The sequence below is a fragment of the Alligator sinensis genome, unplaced genomic scaffold (assembly GCF_000455745.1).
Source record: "Alligator sinensis unplaced genomic scaffold, ASM45574v1 scaffold375_1, whole genome shotgun sequence".
Lineage (NCBI taxonomy): Eukaryota > Metazoa > Chordata > Crocodylia > Alligatoridae > Alligator > Alligator sinensis.
Genome location: NW_005841928.1, coordinates 488,941 through 507,979, shown reverse-complemented (window position 1 = coordinate 507,979; position 19,039 = coordinate 488,941). Strand labels below are relative to the sequence as shown.

Here is a 19,039-nt window from a genome sequence, read left to right as displayed (position 1 = left end):
TGAAGACATGTAATTTAGTCTTCTCTGAGAGAATGTCCACATGACATGGGCCCTTTCTTGGAGCAGTAAAATGGAAAGAGACTTGGAACTCCGAGGGGGCACTAAGGAGGCCCCAAGGAGCAATGTGCTAATTATTTAATATAAAAGACAAATACTGGAATAAGTGTATAAGAAAATTGGCTCCGCTTTTGAGTACAAACTACTTGACGTTGCCTTGAAACTTATACTAGCAAGAAATTGCTCTTCTCTAACCAGGTTCTCTTTCATTGTCATCTTCAAAGTTTCTTCTGACTGGGCAGCAATCTGTTCAGCAAAACTGAGAATCGTAAATACAGTCTTATAAACCTTTTGTTATAAGCCGCTTTGAGAGATGTTCCTTGCAGTTTGTTTGTTCTTTCCTTACCACTTTAACTACTTGTGGTGATTATTTGTTACTGTCTAAATGTTCCTCCAAGTGGGACTTTAGAACATTGTGGGACAGAGCCAAAAAACATGCAGAGCAATCTTTTTAATAAATAACATAAAGCATCACTCTTGCTGAGTCCCATTTCTGTTGATCATGCAGTAGTCACCTTGCATCAGTTACCTTGCATCAGTGTACTGATACAGTATTTAATTATATTATCTGAAATTTAGAATTTTGTTGACATCTCCAATTTCAATGTGGATGATGGAGGTAGTGAAGAGTTTGCTGAGAAATCTGTATTTATATTTTTGTAACATAGATTTGATAATTTTTTTTGGAAGTAGCAGTTCCTGCTTATTTTTTAATACAGGAGAAGTTCTTAAAGCTGAAGTTTTGTGTAAATATTATAATGTTTAAATTTTGTTCACAGGCCATATGTGTAGGTTCAGAAAATATGCAGATAATGTATCCAGCGATCTTTGACCAGCTACTAGCTTTTGTAGAATTCTCCTGTAAGCCTCCACAGTATGGGCAGCTGGAAACGAAACACATTGCAAATGCAAAATATAATCAGGTAACTAACTAAAAATCCCATCTTTTCTATTTTAACTGTAATGGCTCATGACTTCAGTTTTATTTCAGACAGAGGTGATAGACACTCTTACCCCATCCACAAAACTTTGTCAGCTTGTGTCGTCAATGAAGCTATTGACATTTTTTTTCCCAGACTTTTCTTATTGTTTTTTTTCTGTTACCTCGATACATATTTTCTCAATACTTTTTTGATAGGAAAAGTCTAAAATGGATCTCAGGCACAATAACACACATCTTAAGTAGCTTGTGCTGTATTTCTTATATCAAAGTAGTCTGATGAAATATAATTTTCTTTAGGGATAACTCTGTAAATTGGCAGTTCTTAAAATTCCATATTCAGTAGGAAATTGAAGCATGTTAACTATTTTTAAAAAAACAATATGAACACTAATGTGTAATCAACATGCTAATATTCAATATAACTTTAAGAGGTAATTATTACATATGTATTAATTATTCTTATTCTGTTTGTCCTGCAACCCAATGGAATCACACTAGATACAACTATTTGCACCGGTGAGTTAAATTTCCTTAAAGATTGTCCTACTATAGTATTCTTGCATAAAATGCAACGTGCCTTTTCCAAAATGTTACCACGCTTTTGCAGTCGGAATGTTTTGTGGGCATTTTTGGGGGGTGGGGAAGGAGGGGTTATGTTTTGCTTGAATCAAAATTGCTCCTCTGGAATGTAGTTTTAGGAAATCTTGCATGCATTAAAATAATATTTCAGTGTAAAATATAAATTTTCTTATGCATAACCAGCATATTTTCATGCTTCAACAGTGTGCTATTTTTTTTCCAGGCAGAATGGGTAGCATTGAATTATGTACCGTTTGCTGAGAGGTCTTTGGAAGTTGTAGTGGATTTATACCAAAAGACTGCTTGCCACAAAGCTGTTGTAAATGAGAAAGTTCTTCAGAACATTATTAAGGTAAAAACTGTTCTCTTTTGTTTATATATTAAATTGGTTAGTTTGATTTGGAACCACTAGGGGACAGTGTAGATGGCACTATTCAGAGTTGCAGACAAATGGTATGTTAAGATTCTTGTCTGGGGCTTATGGGGAAGGAAACAATTCTTTAACTCAAGTGGACTGAAATAATATCATTTATTTAAATTTACATTTCAATGCTTTTAAACTGATTTACTATAATACAGTACAACAAAACTCTAATTATTCTAAGACACTGAGCCTTCTCTATAATTACCCTCAAGCCCTACCTGTATTTTGAAATCTTGTTGTAGGGACTTCCTTTCCTTTTTTGTGTCCTTGTGACCAGGTATTTAGCAGAATTCACAGATTTGTTGGAATCTGACAGGCCACTCTAGGGGCTGATGATACCTTAGCCAAGGTTTAAGCAGTAGGTAATTTTGGTGCCTTTGCTACTGACTAGCACTTGAAAAGGCTGAGAATCTGGTAGCTAGAGTATGTGGCAGCTTAAGCTTGCAACAGAAATGAGAAAAAGTTAAAATGTAAAAAATGTGATCCTGAAACATCCTTCAAAACCTATATATGTCTACTGAAACGGTGAAATTTGACTTTCTATAGTGCTGTGTCACTTACTTGCTGAAAATCAGGTCTCTGATTTTAGTTCTTAAATATTACCTGAAAAATTGAAGATCTTGAAAACTTTAGCCCTAGCATTTGCACTCATGAATTGTGTAATTTATTTGATATGACCTTCATTTCTAGATATTTTCAGCTGGTTGTAAATTTCTCAAGTATGTATGAGATGGATATAGTGATCTCTAATTGGTGGCTGCTGTTTTTTTACATTAATAGGTGATTTTATTTATAATCTATTGTAAACAGAATGTATAGATCTCCAAATTAGGATAATATTGTTGTTCTACTAGTGACATCTGAGTGAAATTTGTGCTAATATCTGTGTTGTATCTGGTGTTACCAATTATTTCAATGGGAGAAAAATGCTGCCACTTCAAAGATACCTTATGTTGATGATGAATCTCCCTTCCTGCAACTATAAATCCAGTGGATTTGTGGATAAATCTGGAATTGTGCAAGCACGCTTATAAGAAACTAGTTCATGAAAGACTTTGTTTGTCCCAGCGTTGTGCTGTCTGTACGTTTCCAAGTTACTATAGACTTGGTCTTCAGGATTTTTCAACTATATTCTTCAGCAGAATGGGATTCCTGTTTAGCTAGGGAGGGCTTCTCTAACTTTGCACTCTTTCAATACCTTTCTCTCTTCTATCTCTTTATTATCTCATTACTTGTTTATTTTTCTACTTACTAGGATTAGCAAATGTGACATGAAAGTAAATGAAAAATACTATCTCTTTTATTTTATTTTGCAGGTTAATCCTTCTTTTCCTTAATAGTTTTAGTCTTTAAAATATCACTTGTTCTTATATTTATAAGGTTCCTTGTAATGATTCCTTGTAAGGATTATGTGCACATGGTTTATTTTTTATACCATTTGTTATGAGAAGTATAAATATCAAGTTGTTTTTATTCCCAACTTTGAAAGTATTCCACTTTGGCAGCTTCCTTTGTGAATAGGGCTGTTCTCTTCAACGGGCTTAGTAAATGGTAATTTTAGGCAGCTCCTGGAGCTCTTAACGTGCAGCCAATCCAGGGGTTAACACCTTTAAGTGGCTTAAAGCACTCATGTAGCTCAGTTATGCCACTCCAGGACAAGATCAACTCTGTTCCACAAACATGCTTTTGTTCCATTAAGGTGTTGCCACTCCTGATGGCTGTGCCACTCGAGTTGAAGTCCTCCAGTATCCCAGGATGAAGTTGTCCCTCCCCCAGATGGTGTTTCTTTGTGTAGCTGGAGATGGTAACTGCTTGAGGCAGGTTGGGCCTGGCAGGAAGTGACTGGGGGGAGGGAGGGCGGTGAGGCATGGAAAATCATAGCTGGTGCCACCAGGATGCTGCTGCATGGCCCAGAACTAGAGAAAAAGAAGAGTGCTGCATGGGTGCAGGCTCTGGTACTGGTTCTGCTCTCCGGCCCAGCAAGGCACTGACAACTCCATCGCTGCCCAGCCTAGGAGTATTGTGCCATACTGCCCCACTGGTTCCTCCCACAGCACCATGCAATGGCTGCTGGGAGCATTTAGCAGCCCCAATGGCAGAGGGAATGGACGAGAAGGTGCTGCCTCATCATAGTGAGCCATTAGCTTACTGCCCATGCCCAGCTCGGGAGGAGGGGGGAGAGGGTAAGTGATATTGCTGGGCGGAAACCAGTGGGGCAGTGTGGTGCAGTGCTCCAGGGCCAGGCAGCAATGGAGTCATTAGTGCCTTGCTGGGCCAGGCAGCAGAGTAGGTACCATGCTGTGGCTGGTGGGAGCATTTAGTAGCCCCAGCGGCAGCAGGGTGTGGCGGGAGGGGGCTGAGGATGGGAGGGTGCTACCTTGTTGCAGCAGGCCACCAGCATGCTGTCCATGCTGGGCTTTAGGAGAGGCAAGTGATACTGATAGTTACACGGCCCCCCACTTCCCAATCTCTCTCACCCCTGCTCATAGAGCAGGGATAGAAGCCTGTCCTGGCTCACCAGCCCTGCTCACCAGGCCTCTAGTGGCGTCACAGCTGTGCAGATGAGAAACTATCAGAAAAGATCTTTTGCCTTAAGATGTGACGGCTCCAAATTCCAAGCTAGCGCTAGGCCGAACAATGGCTTATAGCGTAAGATGTAACAAGGTCCTAAAGTCTTCCTTCTCATGATGATGAACTGTCTCAATCTATCTGCATAGGTTGTGGAAACCCATTTGTCAGGATTAGGGGTGACCAGCAGATGATAATTAGGGCACTGAGAAAGTTGTGGATTTCTTATAGAAAATTTGTGACACATGCACGAGTAAAGTATCATTTTCATGGAATATTCATGGAACAACTATTGATCTTGATAAGTTCCGTGAATATTGTGAAAAACGATACTTTACCTGCACACGTGCAGCAGGCATCGAGGGGCGGGGAGAAAATATTATTTGGGGGTGGCTGAGCCCTACCTGACCCTGCCCCTCCCTCACACGGGGCTGTTGTGGAGCCAGCATGCGCTGCAACTCTAAGTGGCGGCAGAGGAGCAGCTGCACACCACTGGGCACTGATAGATGGTGGTGCCATGGTGCTGTTGCTGGCCTCCATGAAAAGTTTTGGGGGGCTAACGGGCCTGTTAGCCCTTGCCTTCCTCTGCCTATGGCAGGCAGGTGCTTACTGTCTGTTCCTCCACCGCCCTCCCCACAACAGCTCTCAAGCCCTGACCCTCCAAGTCTCTTTCCCCCACCCCATACACTTACCTTTATGTGGCTGCATCTTGACCATGCCTCCAGCAGCTGCTTGCAGGCTGGAATGCTGTGAAAGCCCAGGTTTCCTGTTGTAGGCTGGAACACTACCAGTCTGCAAAGGGAAACCTGTGCTTTCATGTGTGTTTTTTTTTTTTTTTTCTGGCACAGGCTCATAACGCTTAAATCGTGGTGTGGGGCTAATTTCACGGTGTCCACAAAATTGCTATTTTTCTCAGGGCCCTAATGGTAATATAGGGAGAAAAATAAACAGATCATTTTCCAATGTAATTAGAATAGATTCTTACTTTCAACAATGTATTCGGTTAATCAGGTCTTTACTTTAACCAGGTTATATGCCATGAATCATCATTGTAATTAGATCAAAAAGAGAGCATCTGAAATCCCAGCAATAACTGGAAAAAAGTATTACCATCTTCGGTGTAAAATGTCCTGTAGAGGTGTTGTATAGATATGCTATCATAAATCTCTCTCTTAGTTTTCTTCAAGGAAGAATAACGGTTAGTTGAACTTTCTCTTCCCAGACATTGAGGATACCTCTAAGTCTGAAGTATTCCTGTCCATCTGAAAGCACATGGAAGCTGGCAGTATCTTCTCTTCTTAAAGTTCTTTCTATTGGACTACCAGTTGCAAGGCAGCATGCATCTTCTGGAAAATTTGACAGTATGTGGCCAGAACTAGCTAACACTTTTGAAGACTTTTTGTTCACCAAAAGGTAAATATGAGTTTATTTTTTTTAAACTGTAATAATGTTTTCTGACTAAGCTGTTTTTTCTATAGTTAGGTATGAATATCCAACATGAGAAAACTAGTCAAAAAAGTGTTATCTTTAGAGATTTTGGTAAGTGGGAGTGTTTGGAATAATTTGTATCCTCACTTTTTTTTAAGAGTGTAACGAATTTTCAGAGGAGGGCCACCCGCTTGGTGGGAGGGCAGCAAGACAGGCCCTATGAGGAGAGACTGAGGGACCTGAACCTGTTCAGCCTCAGCAAGAGGAGGTTGAGGGGGGACCCGGTGGCTGCCTACAATCTCATCAGGGGAGATCACCAGCAAATAGGTGGAGCCCTTTTCTCCCCAGCACCACCTGGGGTGACAAGGAACAATGGTAATAAGCTGATGGAGAATAGGTTTAGGTTAGAGATCAGAAGGCAATATTTTACAGTTAGGGTGGCCAAAATCTGGAACCAGCTTCCCAGGGAAGTGGTCCTCGCCCCTACCTTGGGCAAATTCAAGAGGAGGTTGGATGATCACCTGTCTGGGGTCTTCTGAACCCAGCATTCATTGTTGGGGTCTTGTGAACCCCAGCATCCATTCCTGCCTGTGGCAGGGGGTCAGGCTAGATGATCTGTTCAGGTCCCTCCTGACCCTAGCTACTATGAATAAAAGTAAGCAATATCCCTTGTTCAGATGATGACAAGCAGTAGCTAAGCTGAATTTGAAAGACAAGTTAATTGGAAAGCAAGTGAGGGCATGAATGCATATGCTTACCTTGTTATAAACAAAAACTAAACCACATCAGTGTACCCTTCTTCCACTGAGGACTAAGCCAGAACAAGTTTACTCTGCTGGAAGGTAAAGTGCACACACCCTGGCATTTACCATGGAACAGATAACACACTAAACTCCTACTTTCCTTTACCTTACAGTGACTTATTTAGTTAAGGTCCTTCCATGACCTCAGTTTAGTGTTTGCACAAAACCATTATTGTCCTAAAACTTGTTCAAAAAGAAAAGAAAGAAAATACTTTATAACAGTGTTTTTGGTTACTTTATTTAAGCATTTTTTCACTTTTATGTACTCTTCTGAATTCCATTGTAAAACTTGTATTTGCTTTCCACTCAGTGTGAGTGGAAATGTGTGGAAACGATTTAATTTAGAAAGTTGTTAAGAATCTTGTTATAATATATAAATATATTTTATGATATAATCGCTCAAAACAAGCATGGTACTTTTAATTTCAGTATCAAAATTATTGGTAAAAAGAATATTTTTTTTTTCTGTAAAAGCTGACCACTCATGAGAACTCAAAAAAGCATAGCCTCAAGTGGATGCTGAGAGGCAGACAAATTCTTGATGCACATGCCTTTAGTGAACGTGTCTACCTTAGTAGGGGGCACTTCATTAATGGATCACAAGATGTTTGTCCTGCCATTAAACTTCCTACCTCTGCTTGTGTGTTGTCTGCTTGGAAGCTGTTATATAAGATGGATTTGAAACTTTTTTAAAAAGTTTATAAAGACTGGGGGGGGGGAAGTGACTTACACTAGACTTACACTACCCATACGGATTTTAATTTGTTTGACAGCAAAATCATTGCATTGACTCTTAACAAGAAAATCATTGAAATAACATTATCATTTGGATTTCCTACTTTTATTTCTAGTGGGACTTATATCTGGGGCGGGAATTATTTTGGGTGGAGGACTGCTTACTGAGTTTTGGCAAGCCATCGAGGGCCGCATGATAGGCAGCCAGGGCAGATAAATATTAATTTTCTAAATTTTTTTTAGGGGCCCTGTGGGCCGGATAGAACGGCCTGGTGAGCTGCATCTGGCCCCCAGGCCATATTTTGCCCACCCCTGATCTAGCAAAAGCAGACAAATGCAACCTTAACATTCATTTTTCTTTTGGTCTCTAGTAAGCGTATCAAAAACATCCTTTTAATAAACAAACTCCAATGCAGTTTCATCAGTACTGATATGGAATACTTCATTGGGGGGATAGCAACAACCCCCCCCCCCCAAAAAAAAAAAAAAAAAAACAACCCAAAACATTAAAGTATTATTAAACATCTACAAAAGAGAGGGAAGTAGAAAAGTTTTGTAGGTACTTTTATGACCTAGACTAGCTATAGTCACAGTTTAGCAGCTCCCATTCATAAATTTGAGAGCTCATTCTCCAGTTGAAAATTCTCTCAAAATTAATTCCTTTTCATCTACTAGACTCTTGGGCAAATAATTGTTTTAGCTGATGGATCAAATTTTTACTGCTTATTTTCATTAGAAGGAAGAATGACATGCCCGTGAATCCATATTTTTCTTTATTGAAATGAGAGCCCAGTGTCATCACACAGAAATACCATCCTAACATGTCACTTGGCAAAGATTATTGCTTCTGGTATTACTTCCAAGTGATATATTTGGTTCTCAATAGCTTCTTCAGCATGGTTGACCTGCCATGCATGGAAGAATGTTCAGTGTTTAAAAGAAGAGAAAGACATAATTCACAAATATGTTTGTGATCCTCTGTAAATTTTTCACTGTTTTTTTTTTCTTGCCTACTGTAAATAATCTTTTTAAAATATTTTTTTCAAATAAAATTGTTTACAAGATCTTTATTTTCCCATCATTATGTGACTTCTTTCCATTATTTAAAAGCCTCAAGGTTCTAAGTAGGGATGTGAATGGTTAAATGTTTATTCGTATATTGATAAATTAACCAGTAATGCCTTATTGCTTAGCATTTAGTGTGAGGTGGAAAAGTGGGGAAAGGGAAGTGGCATGGTGCCCCTGAAGGCAGCAGGGCAGGCAGGCAGGAGGGAGGGAGGAGCAAGGTGGGGAGGGGAACCTAGTACCTAGTACAGCAGGAGAACAGCAAGGGGCCTGATCCTTCTTGGGGCAGTGCAGCTCTGGCCATTTCCTTGCCATCTGCTCCAAGGTTGCCCATGCACCCACTTCTAGCAGTGAGCTGGGCGGAGGTAGCAGTGAGCTGCCCCCCAGTGTAGCTGCCTGCAGCTTCCCAGCTGCCTGCCACAGCTGACCCAGGCTCTGGGCAGGCCCCTGCCACCTGTCATGGAGCCTGGGCTGCTTGCAGCAGTGACGGGAAGGCTGCAGGCAGCTGCAGTGGGGTCTATGGAGCTCTGGCCCAGTTCATTGATTGTGGTGGGTGCCTTGGGGCAGACAGTAGGGAAGGGGCCAGGGCTGTGATGCCACAAAAAGGACTGGGTCCCTTATGGCTCAGTTCTTCGCCATCCCAAGCCAACTGTGGACCCTGGTGCAGCCCCCAGGCAGCCACATGCCAGCAGTAGCAGTGGGCAAGAGGCTTTCCTAGCCCACTGCTGCCACTGGTGCATAGCTGCCCAGAGGCCAGGGCTGGTTGCAGGCAGCAGCATCAAACCTTGCCACAGCCCTGTAAAGCCACCGGCAGCAGCAGCCCATGTGGGGCTTTCCCAGCCTGCTTCTGCTGCCTAGAAAAGAAGTACAGGAAGTAGTTGAAAGGATCAGTAGGTATGTATAACTGGAAAGAACTCCATAATAGGCAATGATGTGATTACAGTTGCATTTGTAAACTGATTTTCCTGCATGCTAAAACTGGCTAGGTTGTCAGCCCTGTAACTCTGGTTGGAAGACTGTTCTAGAATTTTACTGCTCTGAAGCATACAAACTTTTTTATTTACAGGCCAGCATATTTATAGCCAGTTTATACATTTCCTGTTTTGTCAATATTGTCCTTTAAATAGTGTTTTTTCCTCCTTTGTGCATACCCTCTGAAGTATTTATAATATCAGTCGTATCCTTTCTCACCTTTTTGTTTTGCTAGGATAAACAAAACAAAGTTTTTTGTTTTTTTTTTAGTCTTCTTTCATAGTATGATAGACTCTTCTTTACTCTGATCATCCTAACTGCCCTTTTCTCTTAACCTATTCCATTTTGTATTCATCGTTCTTGAGCAAAGATATTATCACAGTGTTCTGCAGTTGCACTGATACTTCCTTGTCTCTGCTGAAAGACTTGCCTGATGCATCCTAGAATTACACTTGCCTTTTACATAACTGCATTGTATTAATGGCACAGTCATACTGTGATAGACTAATGAAATGAAGTCCTTCTACTCCTCAGTCATTTCAGCTGATCTCCCACTTGATAGTTCAAATTCTTATTACTCCCTAAATGCCCAACCTTGTTTTTTGTACTGTTGAATATTGTTCAATTTCTGTTACTCCACTCTTCAAGGTAACCGAGTTCTTCCTATGTGAAATCCCAACATATAGGTACTACTTCTGCTACATGATACAAATGCAGCTTAAGTTTATCAAAAATCTATTAGACCTGTGATTTCATGCATTGATTCACTCTGAATTTTAGGATGGAAATGATAAGATTCTCTTGTATTTCTCCTTCCAACCTTGAGTGTGCTCAGCTCTTTGATTTTTGCTTCGACCTTATGTAGACATTTCTGTTTCCATTTGTTCCTTCTTGTTATCCATCATTATCCTTATTGAGCATCATCGTTCTTATTGAAAACTAAGGCAAAGTATAGTCATCATTTAGTTTTTGGTCAAAACCTAGATCAACTTTAATCTCTAACCTTCTGGATTTAGCAGCCCACTTCTTTCATTATCTTCCTTTTGTATAAAGCTGAAGAGCCTTTTCCTACTTGTTTTAATATTTTGTTCAGTGTGTAGATCTGTCTTCTGTCAGTTCTTGGTTCATCCCTACTCTTAACCTCTAACAGTTTTCTTGCTGATCAATACTACTTCCCACTTCTTCTAGGCAGGCTGCTTCTTTCTGAAACAGGAAGGTGGTTATTCATCAGACTTTGTCTGAAATACTTGCCTACATTTTTCCCTGGTTTGAGATGCAAATTCCAATAAATATTGTGTCTTTGACTTAAAAAGAATCCCTCAGGCCTTCTCCAAGATCTCCTCAGTCCAGTTGACTAATTCCTTCCCTGTGTTTATCAAAAGTTTGCCCAACTGAAATAGAAACTTTGTTACATACTTCCTTTTGTTTATCTTTCCATTTAAATTAGATTAAATCAGCTCATGTTCATATGATTCAAGGTTATTTATATAATCAGGTATTCTGTAATGTCCCCTTTGCTTGCCTAAAGCAAGTATACAATACTGTCACTCCTCACTTGTTCAGTGACAGTCACATCATCTATGAATAATGGGGCACTACCATTCAAAATGTGACTAACTTACCTGGGAAGTTAGTCTCCTTTATGACTGTGTGTCTGCTCTTTATTTCTAAGGGCCTTTTCAGAAAGAGAAACAATGGTTAATTGATTATTTGCAAATGAATAAAGCTAAATGGAAAAAAGTGATATATTTTAATTTAAAAACCCTTACAAATAACACCTAAAATGATAACTACCTATAGGCACAATTTTTTCAGGCAGATATTTTGAAGTCTGCTGTTGCAGGAGCCTGCTGGGCTTCCCTTGGGTCCTGCTGCTGCTGGTTCCTGTCATTTTTTACAGAAACCAAAGACAGATAAATATTTATTTTCTAAATTTTAGGGGCCCTGGAGGCCAGATAGAATGGCCTCATGGGCCGGATTTTGCCCACCCCTGGCCTAGCTCCATCCTCTTTCTAACCCCCGTTCAGGTAGTTGAAGACTGTCATTAAGTCTCCTCCCAGTCTCCTCTTCTGTAGACTAAATAAACCCATTTCCCCCAGTCTTTCCTCATAAGTCATGTCCCTAAGCCCCCTCATGGTTTTTGTTGCCCTCAGCATTGTCATCAAGTTGGCTCATGTTGTATGTTGCCACCAGTAAAAGATCCAGACCAGTCAGCCTCTTTTAGGCTCCTCCAGGTAGAGGAGCTTAAGCTACATAGCTATATTCAGTAAAGGATGGTTTCACTGTCCTGCTAAAACTCTACTCACAAGCTTGTCACTGGACCTGGCACAAGATAAAGCTTTGAAGAAACACATTTAACTTGTACCATTAACTAGGAGGAGACTCAAAGTAGATTTGCAGATTGGAAAACCTAACTCTTTTTCTGTTTTGGAATGCTTTTAATTGTTAATGAATTGCTTAATTGTTGCAGATTTTATAGATTCTAATTGTAGTACAGTCAACTTGCTACATTTTTGTTCTCTTTAAAAATAATTGTTAATTTTAGAAAAGTCATCTTTTGACTGTTTTGTGTACTTGCTGTATTTCCCTTGAAAATATTTCAACAAAGGAAATGGTGTTATGTATAGATAGATATAGATACATGTATATCTATCTATCTATCTATGAATATGAGGGGGAGGGGTGTATATATGTATATGTAAATACACTTGTCTGGAACAAGTATTTTGTAAAAACAGCCTGTTGAGTTTGCAGTAATTGGCTATGCACGTGTCAATATTGAGACTTCCAGGGGATGGAGTGCAAAGATGCTTTTTAGAGAGAATTTGTGTTAGGACTTCCTCATCTTTGAGCCAGCTAGCTAGCTCGGTGACTGGTATTTGACAAGTTCTTTTCAAGGACATGAACTCTGATATGTATTTGATGCAATCAGAGTTAAGTAGTGGCATTTTTGGAAACAAGTTTTGACTTAACTTTTTGAGCCATGACTGCAGATACCTTTGGGAATCCAAGAGGATATTGCGAGCCTTCTGCTGACCGGCAGGTCATGACACTTGCTTTAGACATCCTGCAGCAGTTAGAAAAGATAAGTCTTGGCACAATTTTGAGCCTCTAAGGTGCACACTGACTGTTTCCCCTGTAGAGCGACAGCAAAGCTATAGGGCTTAGCCAGACTTGTTTTTAATCCTACAAAGTTTGTAGCTGTACCTCACCCCCCAATCTCCATGGCAGACCGGCCATATCCGTCTGATGCCACATGGGCATTAGATGGAGGTAGCTGCAAGGGGGGAGTTTCTGTGTACCCCCATACTCCCCATAGGTGCCCTGGCACTACAGCCCTGGCTGCTGCCCTGGGACTAGGACTCTGTCTGTGTCCCCTTCTAATTTCTGCCCCTGTCCATTGCTATTCCCCGCTCATACCCGCTTCACTGCACATGAAGCAGGGCTTGTGTGGGGCAGGGGCAGCTCTTGTCCTGTCTGTAGTCCTACAGGAACATGAGCTCTTCCTGTGGTTTCTGTAGGGCAAGGGACAGCTCAGATAAGTATCTTTGCCTTCAGGAACTGGAGTGGTTCTAAAGTCCTGCAGCAAGAACAGTGGCTTTTGCCAGTGCCCTAGCTGTGGAGGTGGAGTTCCTCCTTGTGGCCTACGAGGAGTTCCAGCTGTACCTCCTTGACAGACCCCTTTGCTGTCTGGTCCTGCCAGTCAGCAGATCAGTGAGATATGGGAAGGCGCCCTTGTCAGCTCACTGCAGGGCAAGCTATCAGAGAGCCAGCCTCGTTGGAGGTGGAAGGGGAAATATGAATATTGATAGACTAGAATACCTGCTCACATCAAGTTTGTCATAGGAAGGTTTTCCACCATAAAAGTTGCTCTTTTAAACAGCAACTTTCTGTTGTGGATCTGCCATTTTTGGATTGATCCTTTTTCAGTGGGACTAAAAGCCCAAGCTGATAACACAGTAGATAAAGTCTGACAAAAGTAACATCTGTCTAAATGCTTGTTCATTTACCTTGCTCCCTAATTAAGCTAGTGTCCAGTATCCCACCTTCATTCTTTACATTCTAGGCTTCTCTTTTCTACTAGTGTATCTAGCATTAGACTAGATCAGTGGTGCTCAACCTGTCCAGCCCAGTGGGTCAGATGAGTGGTGCAGGGCCAGTCTATGCTGACCTAGCCTTGCATGTTATGTTTGACTGTGGAGCGATCCTGTGCGCTAGCTTGACTCTCCATTCCAGTGTGATTCGGCAGATGGGGCCATGTTACATGGCAGGAATAGCGTGCTTTCAGTTGTTGTTGCCTCCGAGGTTGGTTACATTTGTTACTCTGGGTATGTCTGCATTGGTTCCATGCTGTTCTTGAGTCTGCTGCCAAAATGCAAGCCTTGCCCACTCATTCCCATGCTGCATGTTTCAAACATAGGAATGCAGCATACACAAATGTGACTGGTGGATTGGATAAAATCTTTTCATCCCGTGGGCCATAGGTTGCTGACCTCTGAGGTAGCAGGATTAACTGCCTATCTACCTCGCATAGGAATTTCCTGATTACCAGTTGGGCATATAGTGGGCACATTATATGCAGTTCAGAGTGTACAGTTTTTACATATATTCTTAAATGTAATAGAAAATCATGTCACTATTTGGTAAATGATTGATGTGTGTTGCAAGACTCCGTGTCTGATCTTCACACATCTTTTAGCAACAGCCATGCTAAATAAGAATATTTTAGAAAGTTAAAGCAGCAAATTAGAGAGTATATTGTTGTTGTTTTACCTCTGTAATGTTTAGTATGGGATCTATTTGATGCTGTTATTCATCCAGTGCCTAGAGTACCAGGATTTTTTAGATGCAAGTCATTTGTAGCACTGGCAAACAGCAATAGTTATTCTCATCTTTTACTTTTCTTTTGTCCTCAGTTTACCTTCGGGTAAGAAAATGCGCATCATAGTTCAGAATGTATTGCACTTAATCTGCACTTTTATTGGGAATTAAAGTTTATGGAATGTGTAGAATTTGAAATGATTTTTTAAATAATTTGCAATAAAATTTCTAGCTTACTAGAAAGATTTTTCATTACCTTTCCTTATCCTTTGACCTTGATGGGATGCCATTTAGTCATTCTTAATACTTTGTTCCTTAAACACATCCCTTCACTGGTATGATATACTGTGGGTACGTGTTGGTGGTTTGTAACAGCAATAGTACTAGTACAAGAAAGTGTGTTATAAACCCATCTGTGCAATTTATTGAACTTTTTATTTTTATTCCAGAAAGTAGTTCTAATAATGGAAGGTTTATGATGACAGTTTCAGGTTCCATACATGCTGAAAAACATGATCTTTCCTGAAGATTTTGCAGTTTAAAAAGTTGTGAGTCTAATTTATGTCATGAAACAAATTGATTTTTTGCTTTGAGATTTTAACAACTCTCAAAGTTTGAAGAAGAAATATCAGTATATTTTGTGAAACAGAGGAAACACAATTAGCTTTTAAAATCAGTGATTCTTTTGACACGGGGCAAGTTGCAAGTAGTTTATTTGAAACTACCTTATAATAGCTGCCATTTTAAGCTTTTTATTTTACTTTTTTGTTTGAAGCGGTTCATAGCTGTTTATGGTGAAGATTCTATTATTTATTTCTATTAGTCATGTCAAGGAAGAATTGCATTCCTGTTGTGCTGGACAGTGTACAAATGAATGTTTCCTGTTTTGCTTGCAGTTTGTTCCATAATTTGTAGGTACATATTTAATACATTATGTAAATTGTATGTTAATTCCCTGAATACATTTCCCAGAAACAATTATGTTGATTTTTAATTTTTTTAATGGCTTTTTTAAAATGCCAGGGGGGTGGATATTTTTCTCAACCCCCATGGTGATGCTTTCAACTTCATATTTTTGAGCTAAACAAAAAATGACAGCTGTATTAGCTTCCCCCAACCCCCCCTCCCTGATGCTGAATTTCACCAATTCAGTGAATTAAAGTTTGGGGTAGGGGTATTTAATATTTTGTATTGTTTTTAGTAGGATGCAAACAAGATTAAAATGTACTACTTTTGGAAACAAGTGTATTTCTTTTATATTTAAACATGCAGTTAAGCATATTTATTTCTTCTTTTTCCTTTTAGTTATTCATCTAGCATTGCTTTAGCTTTTTTGGTTTTTATGAGACTGTCAAAAAATATACAATGCTAAATAACAATGAAGGACCACAACAATTTAGGTGTAGATAAAAACAGCAGAAAAAGAATGCCACTTAAAATGATGTATTTTGACTATTTCAAATATATTTTAAATGACATATAGATTACCTTTTCTCTCCTGTTTCCATGATTTTCTTCCACCATGATGATGATTCTGTGTGTCTGTTTACTAAAGATATTGGCATATTATAGAAAATATAAATTCTCTATATTATTCCACCTCTTTTTGTTTCTTATGCTTTTGAGAAATTACAAGTCAGGTTGATTTTTTTTTCATGTCCTTTAACTCATCTCATTTTAAGCTTGTGTTGTTAAGAGCAAACTATAGCTGTCATTTCTTTAATGTAAACAAAGATACCCAATCAGTTCCATTTGCAGAAGATCAGCAATTTTGGCTGTTCCGTAGTAGGCCAAATTTGTGACCTTGATGTGAAGGTCTACATATTGTTGTTTGCAGTCCACAGAACTTCAAGAACTTTAAAATTTCCACCCAGTAATTGATCCATTCCCATTGGCAGCGCTTACTGATATAATTAGACTCCTTCCCATTATCCTTAACTCAGATTTATCCCTGCATCCTTTTGTTTCTAACTAAAATGAACTTCTAACCACAGCTGCCAATCCAGAGGTTTACTAAATACAGAAGGAGTACAGCCAAGTAAGGAAATTCATGAGAAAACTCTAAATGTTTGGCTCAAGAAGACAGAGGACCACGAAGCCAAGCTGGGATCTGTTTAACGTAAAACTTCTTGAAGTTCATTTCTCAGTTAGAAACAAAAGGATACAGGGATAAATCTGAGTTAAGGATAATGGGAAGGAGTCTAATTATATCAGTGAGCTCTGCCAATGGGATCAATTACTGGGTGGAAATATTAGTTGTTAATAATAATGCTCCAAAGACGGGGGAGAGAGCAGCAAAAATGATTGAGCCTGGGAAGCAACACTTATGAGGAAAGGTAGAAAGAGCTAGGGTTATTTAGTTTGGAGAAGAGAAGACTGAGTGTGATTTGATAACAGTCTTCAAATATGTGAAGGACCGTTATAGAGAGGATGGAGATGGGCTTATTTTGGACGAGGAGCAATGGCGTCAAACTGCAGCGCATAAAATTTAGGTTAGCGATTAGGAGAAATTTTCTGACTGAGGGTAGTCAAGCTTTGGAACAGGCTACCTAAAAAAGTTATGGAATCTCCATCTTTGGAAATTTCCAAGCTCAGGTTAGACAGGCACTTGGTTGGGAGGGTATATTTGGAGGCTGGACTAGATATCTGTGTGAGGTCCCTTTCAGCCCTATTTTCATATGATCCTGTGATCCAATATTTCTCTTCTATGAAAGCCAAATTATTCATTCCCGCCATATGTTGATTGATGTTTTTCTTTTTAGTAGCAATTAAAGGAGGATGTTAAACTGCTACTAACATTAAACATTTATAAGCCAGGATATCTTTATGACTTGCATCTATGAGTTGTAGAAGAGCTAAATGAGGCGATCTCTGTACAGTTAAAATTGCTTTTTAATTGTTTGTAAAATACTTGGGAAGTTTTCATAAAACTAGGAATAAAGCTGTTTCCATAACAATATTTTAAAAAATATAGATGGGATGAGCTACTTATTTATAGACCTGTCAACTTGAAATTGATCCCAGGCCAAATAATGGAACAGCTGATACAAGACTTGATTAACAAAGAATGAAAAGAAGCTAATATAATTAATGCCATTCTACATGGGTTTATGGAAAATAGATCTCATTGTACTAACTTGATATTTTTATGAGATTACAAGTTTGGTTGGTAAAGAAAATAGTATAATGTATTTAGGCTGCTGTATGGCATTTTATTGGCACCACAAAACATTTTGATTAAGCAACTTTAATGATCCAAAATCCACGTGACACACATTAAATGGATTAAAAGCTCACTAACTAATAGGTCTCAAAATGTAATTGTAAATAGAAAATCAAAACTAAGTGTGCTTCTTTTAGGGTCCCAGAAAAATCAATTTTTGGCTTTCTACTGTTTAATATATGACCTAAAGTGGACATAAAAGGTATATCTGCATGATGCAAAATACTGCTATGCAAAGATACTCTGAACTTTTCCAGAAAAAAATCTTCTGGGTCAGTTGCAGCCATAGGACTTGAAATGGAAATTAATTCAAGAAAATTATCTGACTTGTGTTATGCAAGAGGTCAAACTTCCTAATAGTAAGGATTTCTCTTGACTTCAAAATCTTGTTGGCTTTTTATTATTCTACCTTTGACTCCTGGATTAGAGTAGGTTTGCAGACCATCTGTAGGTCTGAATGGGAGCAGATATTTACTGGTATTTGAATAAAACAAGTAGTTGAGGAAATACTGAGCAATATATGCAATTTTGTATGCTAAGTAAGTGTTGCAAAAAGAGCCAAAATCAAAACGCATGGAAAAATGAATATAAGAAAATAATAGCCTCCAACCAATAAGCTTTACTTTCTTTAAGAATGACACCTACATGTATTATTGTTATAATCCAAAATCTGAAATTTAAAGAGTTGCAGTAGATTTTTCCTTTAATATATTATCAACTATTTTATGAGTAGCAGACTAGTATGTATATAACTTCAGAACAAAAATCTGTTAAGAGGCTTTCATGGAAACAATTCAAACAGTTACATAAAAGTAATATTCAAAACTAGAAAAGCATATATAAAAAACAACTCTTAAAAGAACCATGAGTTTACGCAGTCAGACATTCAAATTGGGGAACCTTAATTTAGCTTCTCCTGTATGTATATGTTACCATACGTTATAATGTGTTCTTTAATTATATCACCATACTTCTTGCACAGAAACCTTTCCCACCTGCTGCTTATGAATGAAACTCACTTATTGCAGCTGTTTAAAATCTTTTTTTTAATCCTTTGCTTTGGGTATGTGGCTCTCAGGGACTTGGTTTACACACCATCTAAACAAATTGAACATAATGATAGTGTGTTTTATTTCCTCCTTGTTTTTCTGAGGTGATTATCACTATAACATCCAAGTGTATCAGTTGCAGTTGTGCAGATCAGGCCCTTAGTGTCTCACTTTGGGATGCCCAGAAAATGAGAAATATACTATTAAGGCTCCCTTTAAAAATCTTCATTTACTAAGAAATGAGCAGCTTAATTTTGTAGGAAGTTTGGGAAATAATACTTTGTGGCAGAGCACAGGGTGTCTCTGCCACTTTAAGGGCCTGGAGCTGGCAGCCTCCAGGTGCCTGATTAGGGCAGCCATTTTGAGGCCTAG

The 19,039-nt window shown here is 39.1% G+C and overlaps 1 protein-coding gene across 7 annotated transcripts in view; it reads left to right on the top strand.

Annotated features, from left to right (window-relative positions):
* The window catches only part of MON2 (MON2 homolog, regulator of endosome-to-Golgi trafficking), a 140,997-nt gene that overhangs the window by 105,458 nt on the left and 16,500 nt on the right, over positions 1-19,039 (top strand). For 5 of the 7 annotated variants that reach the window (XM_025198763.1, XM_025198764.1, XM_025198766.1 and 2 more), the window contains 4 exons: positions 837-980; positions 1,499-1,516; positions 1,803-1,931; positions 5,794-5,984. In XM_025198763.1, the coding sequence (XP_025054548.1) occupies positions 837-980; positions 1,499-1,516; positions 1,803-1,931; positions 5,794-5,984 (482 nt within the window). Of the gene's footprint in view, positions 1-836; positions 981-1,498; positions 1,517-1,802; positions 1,932-5,793; positions 5,985-14,844; positions 14,944-19,039 lie in introns of all 7 variants that reach the window. The other 2 variants (XR_003093008.1, XM_006019410.3) reach the window with 2 other exon arrangements.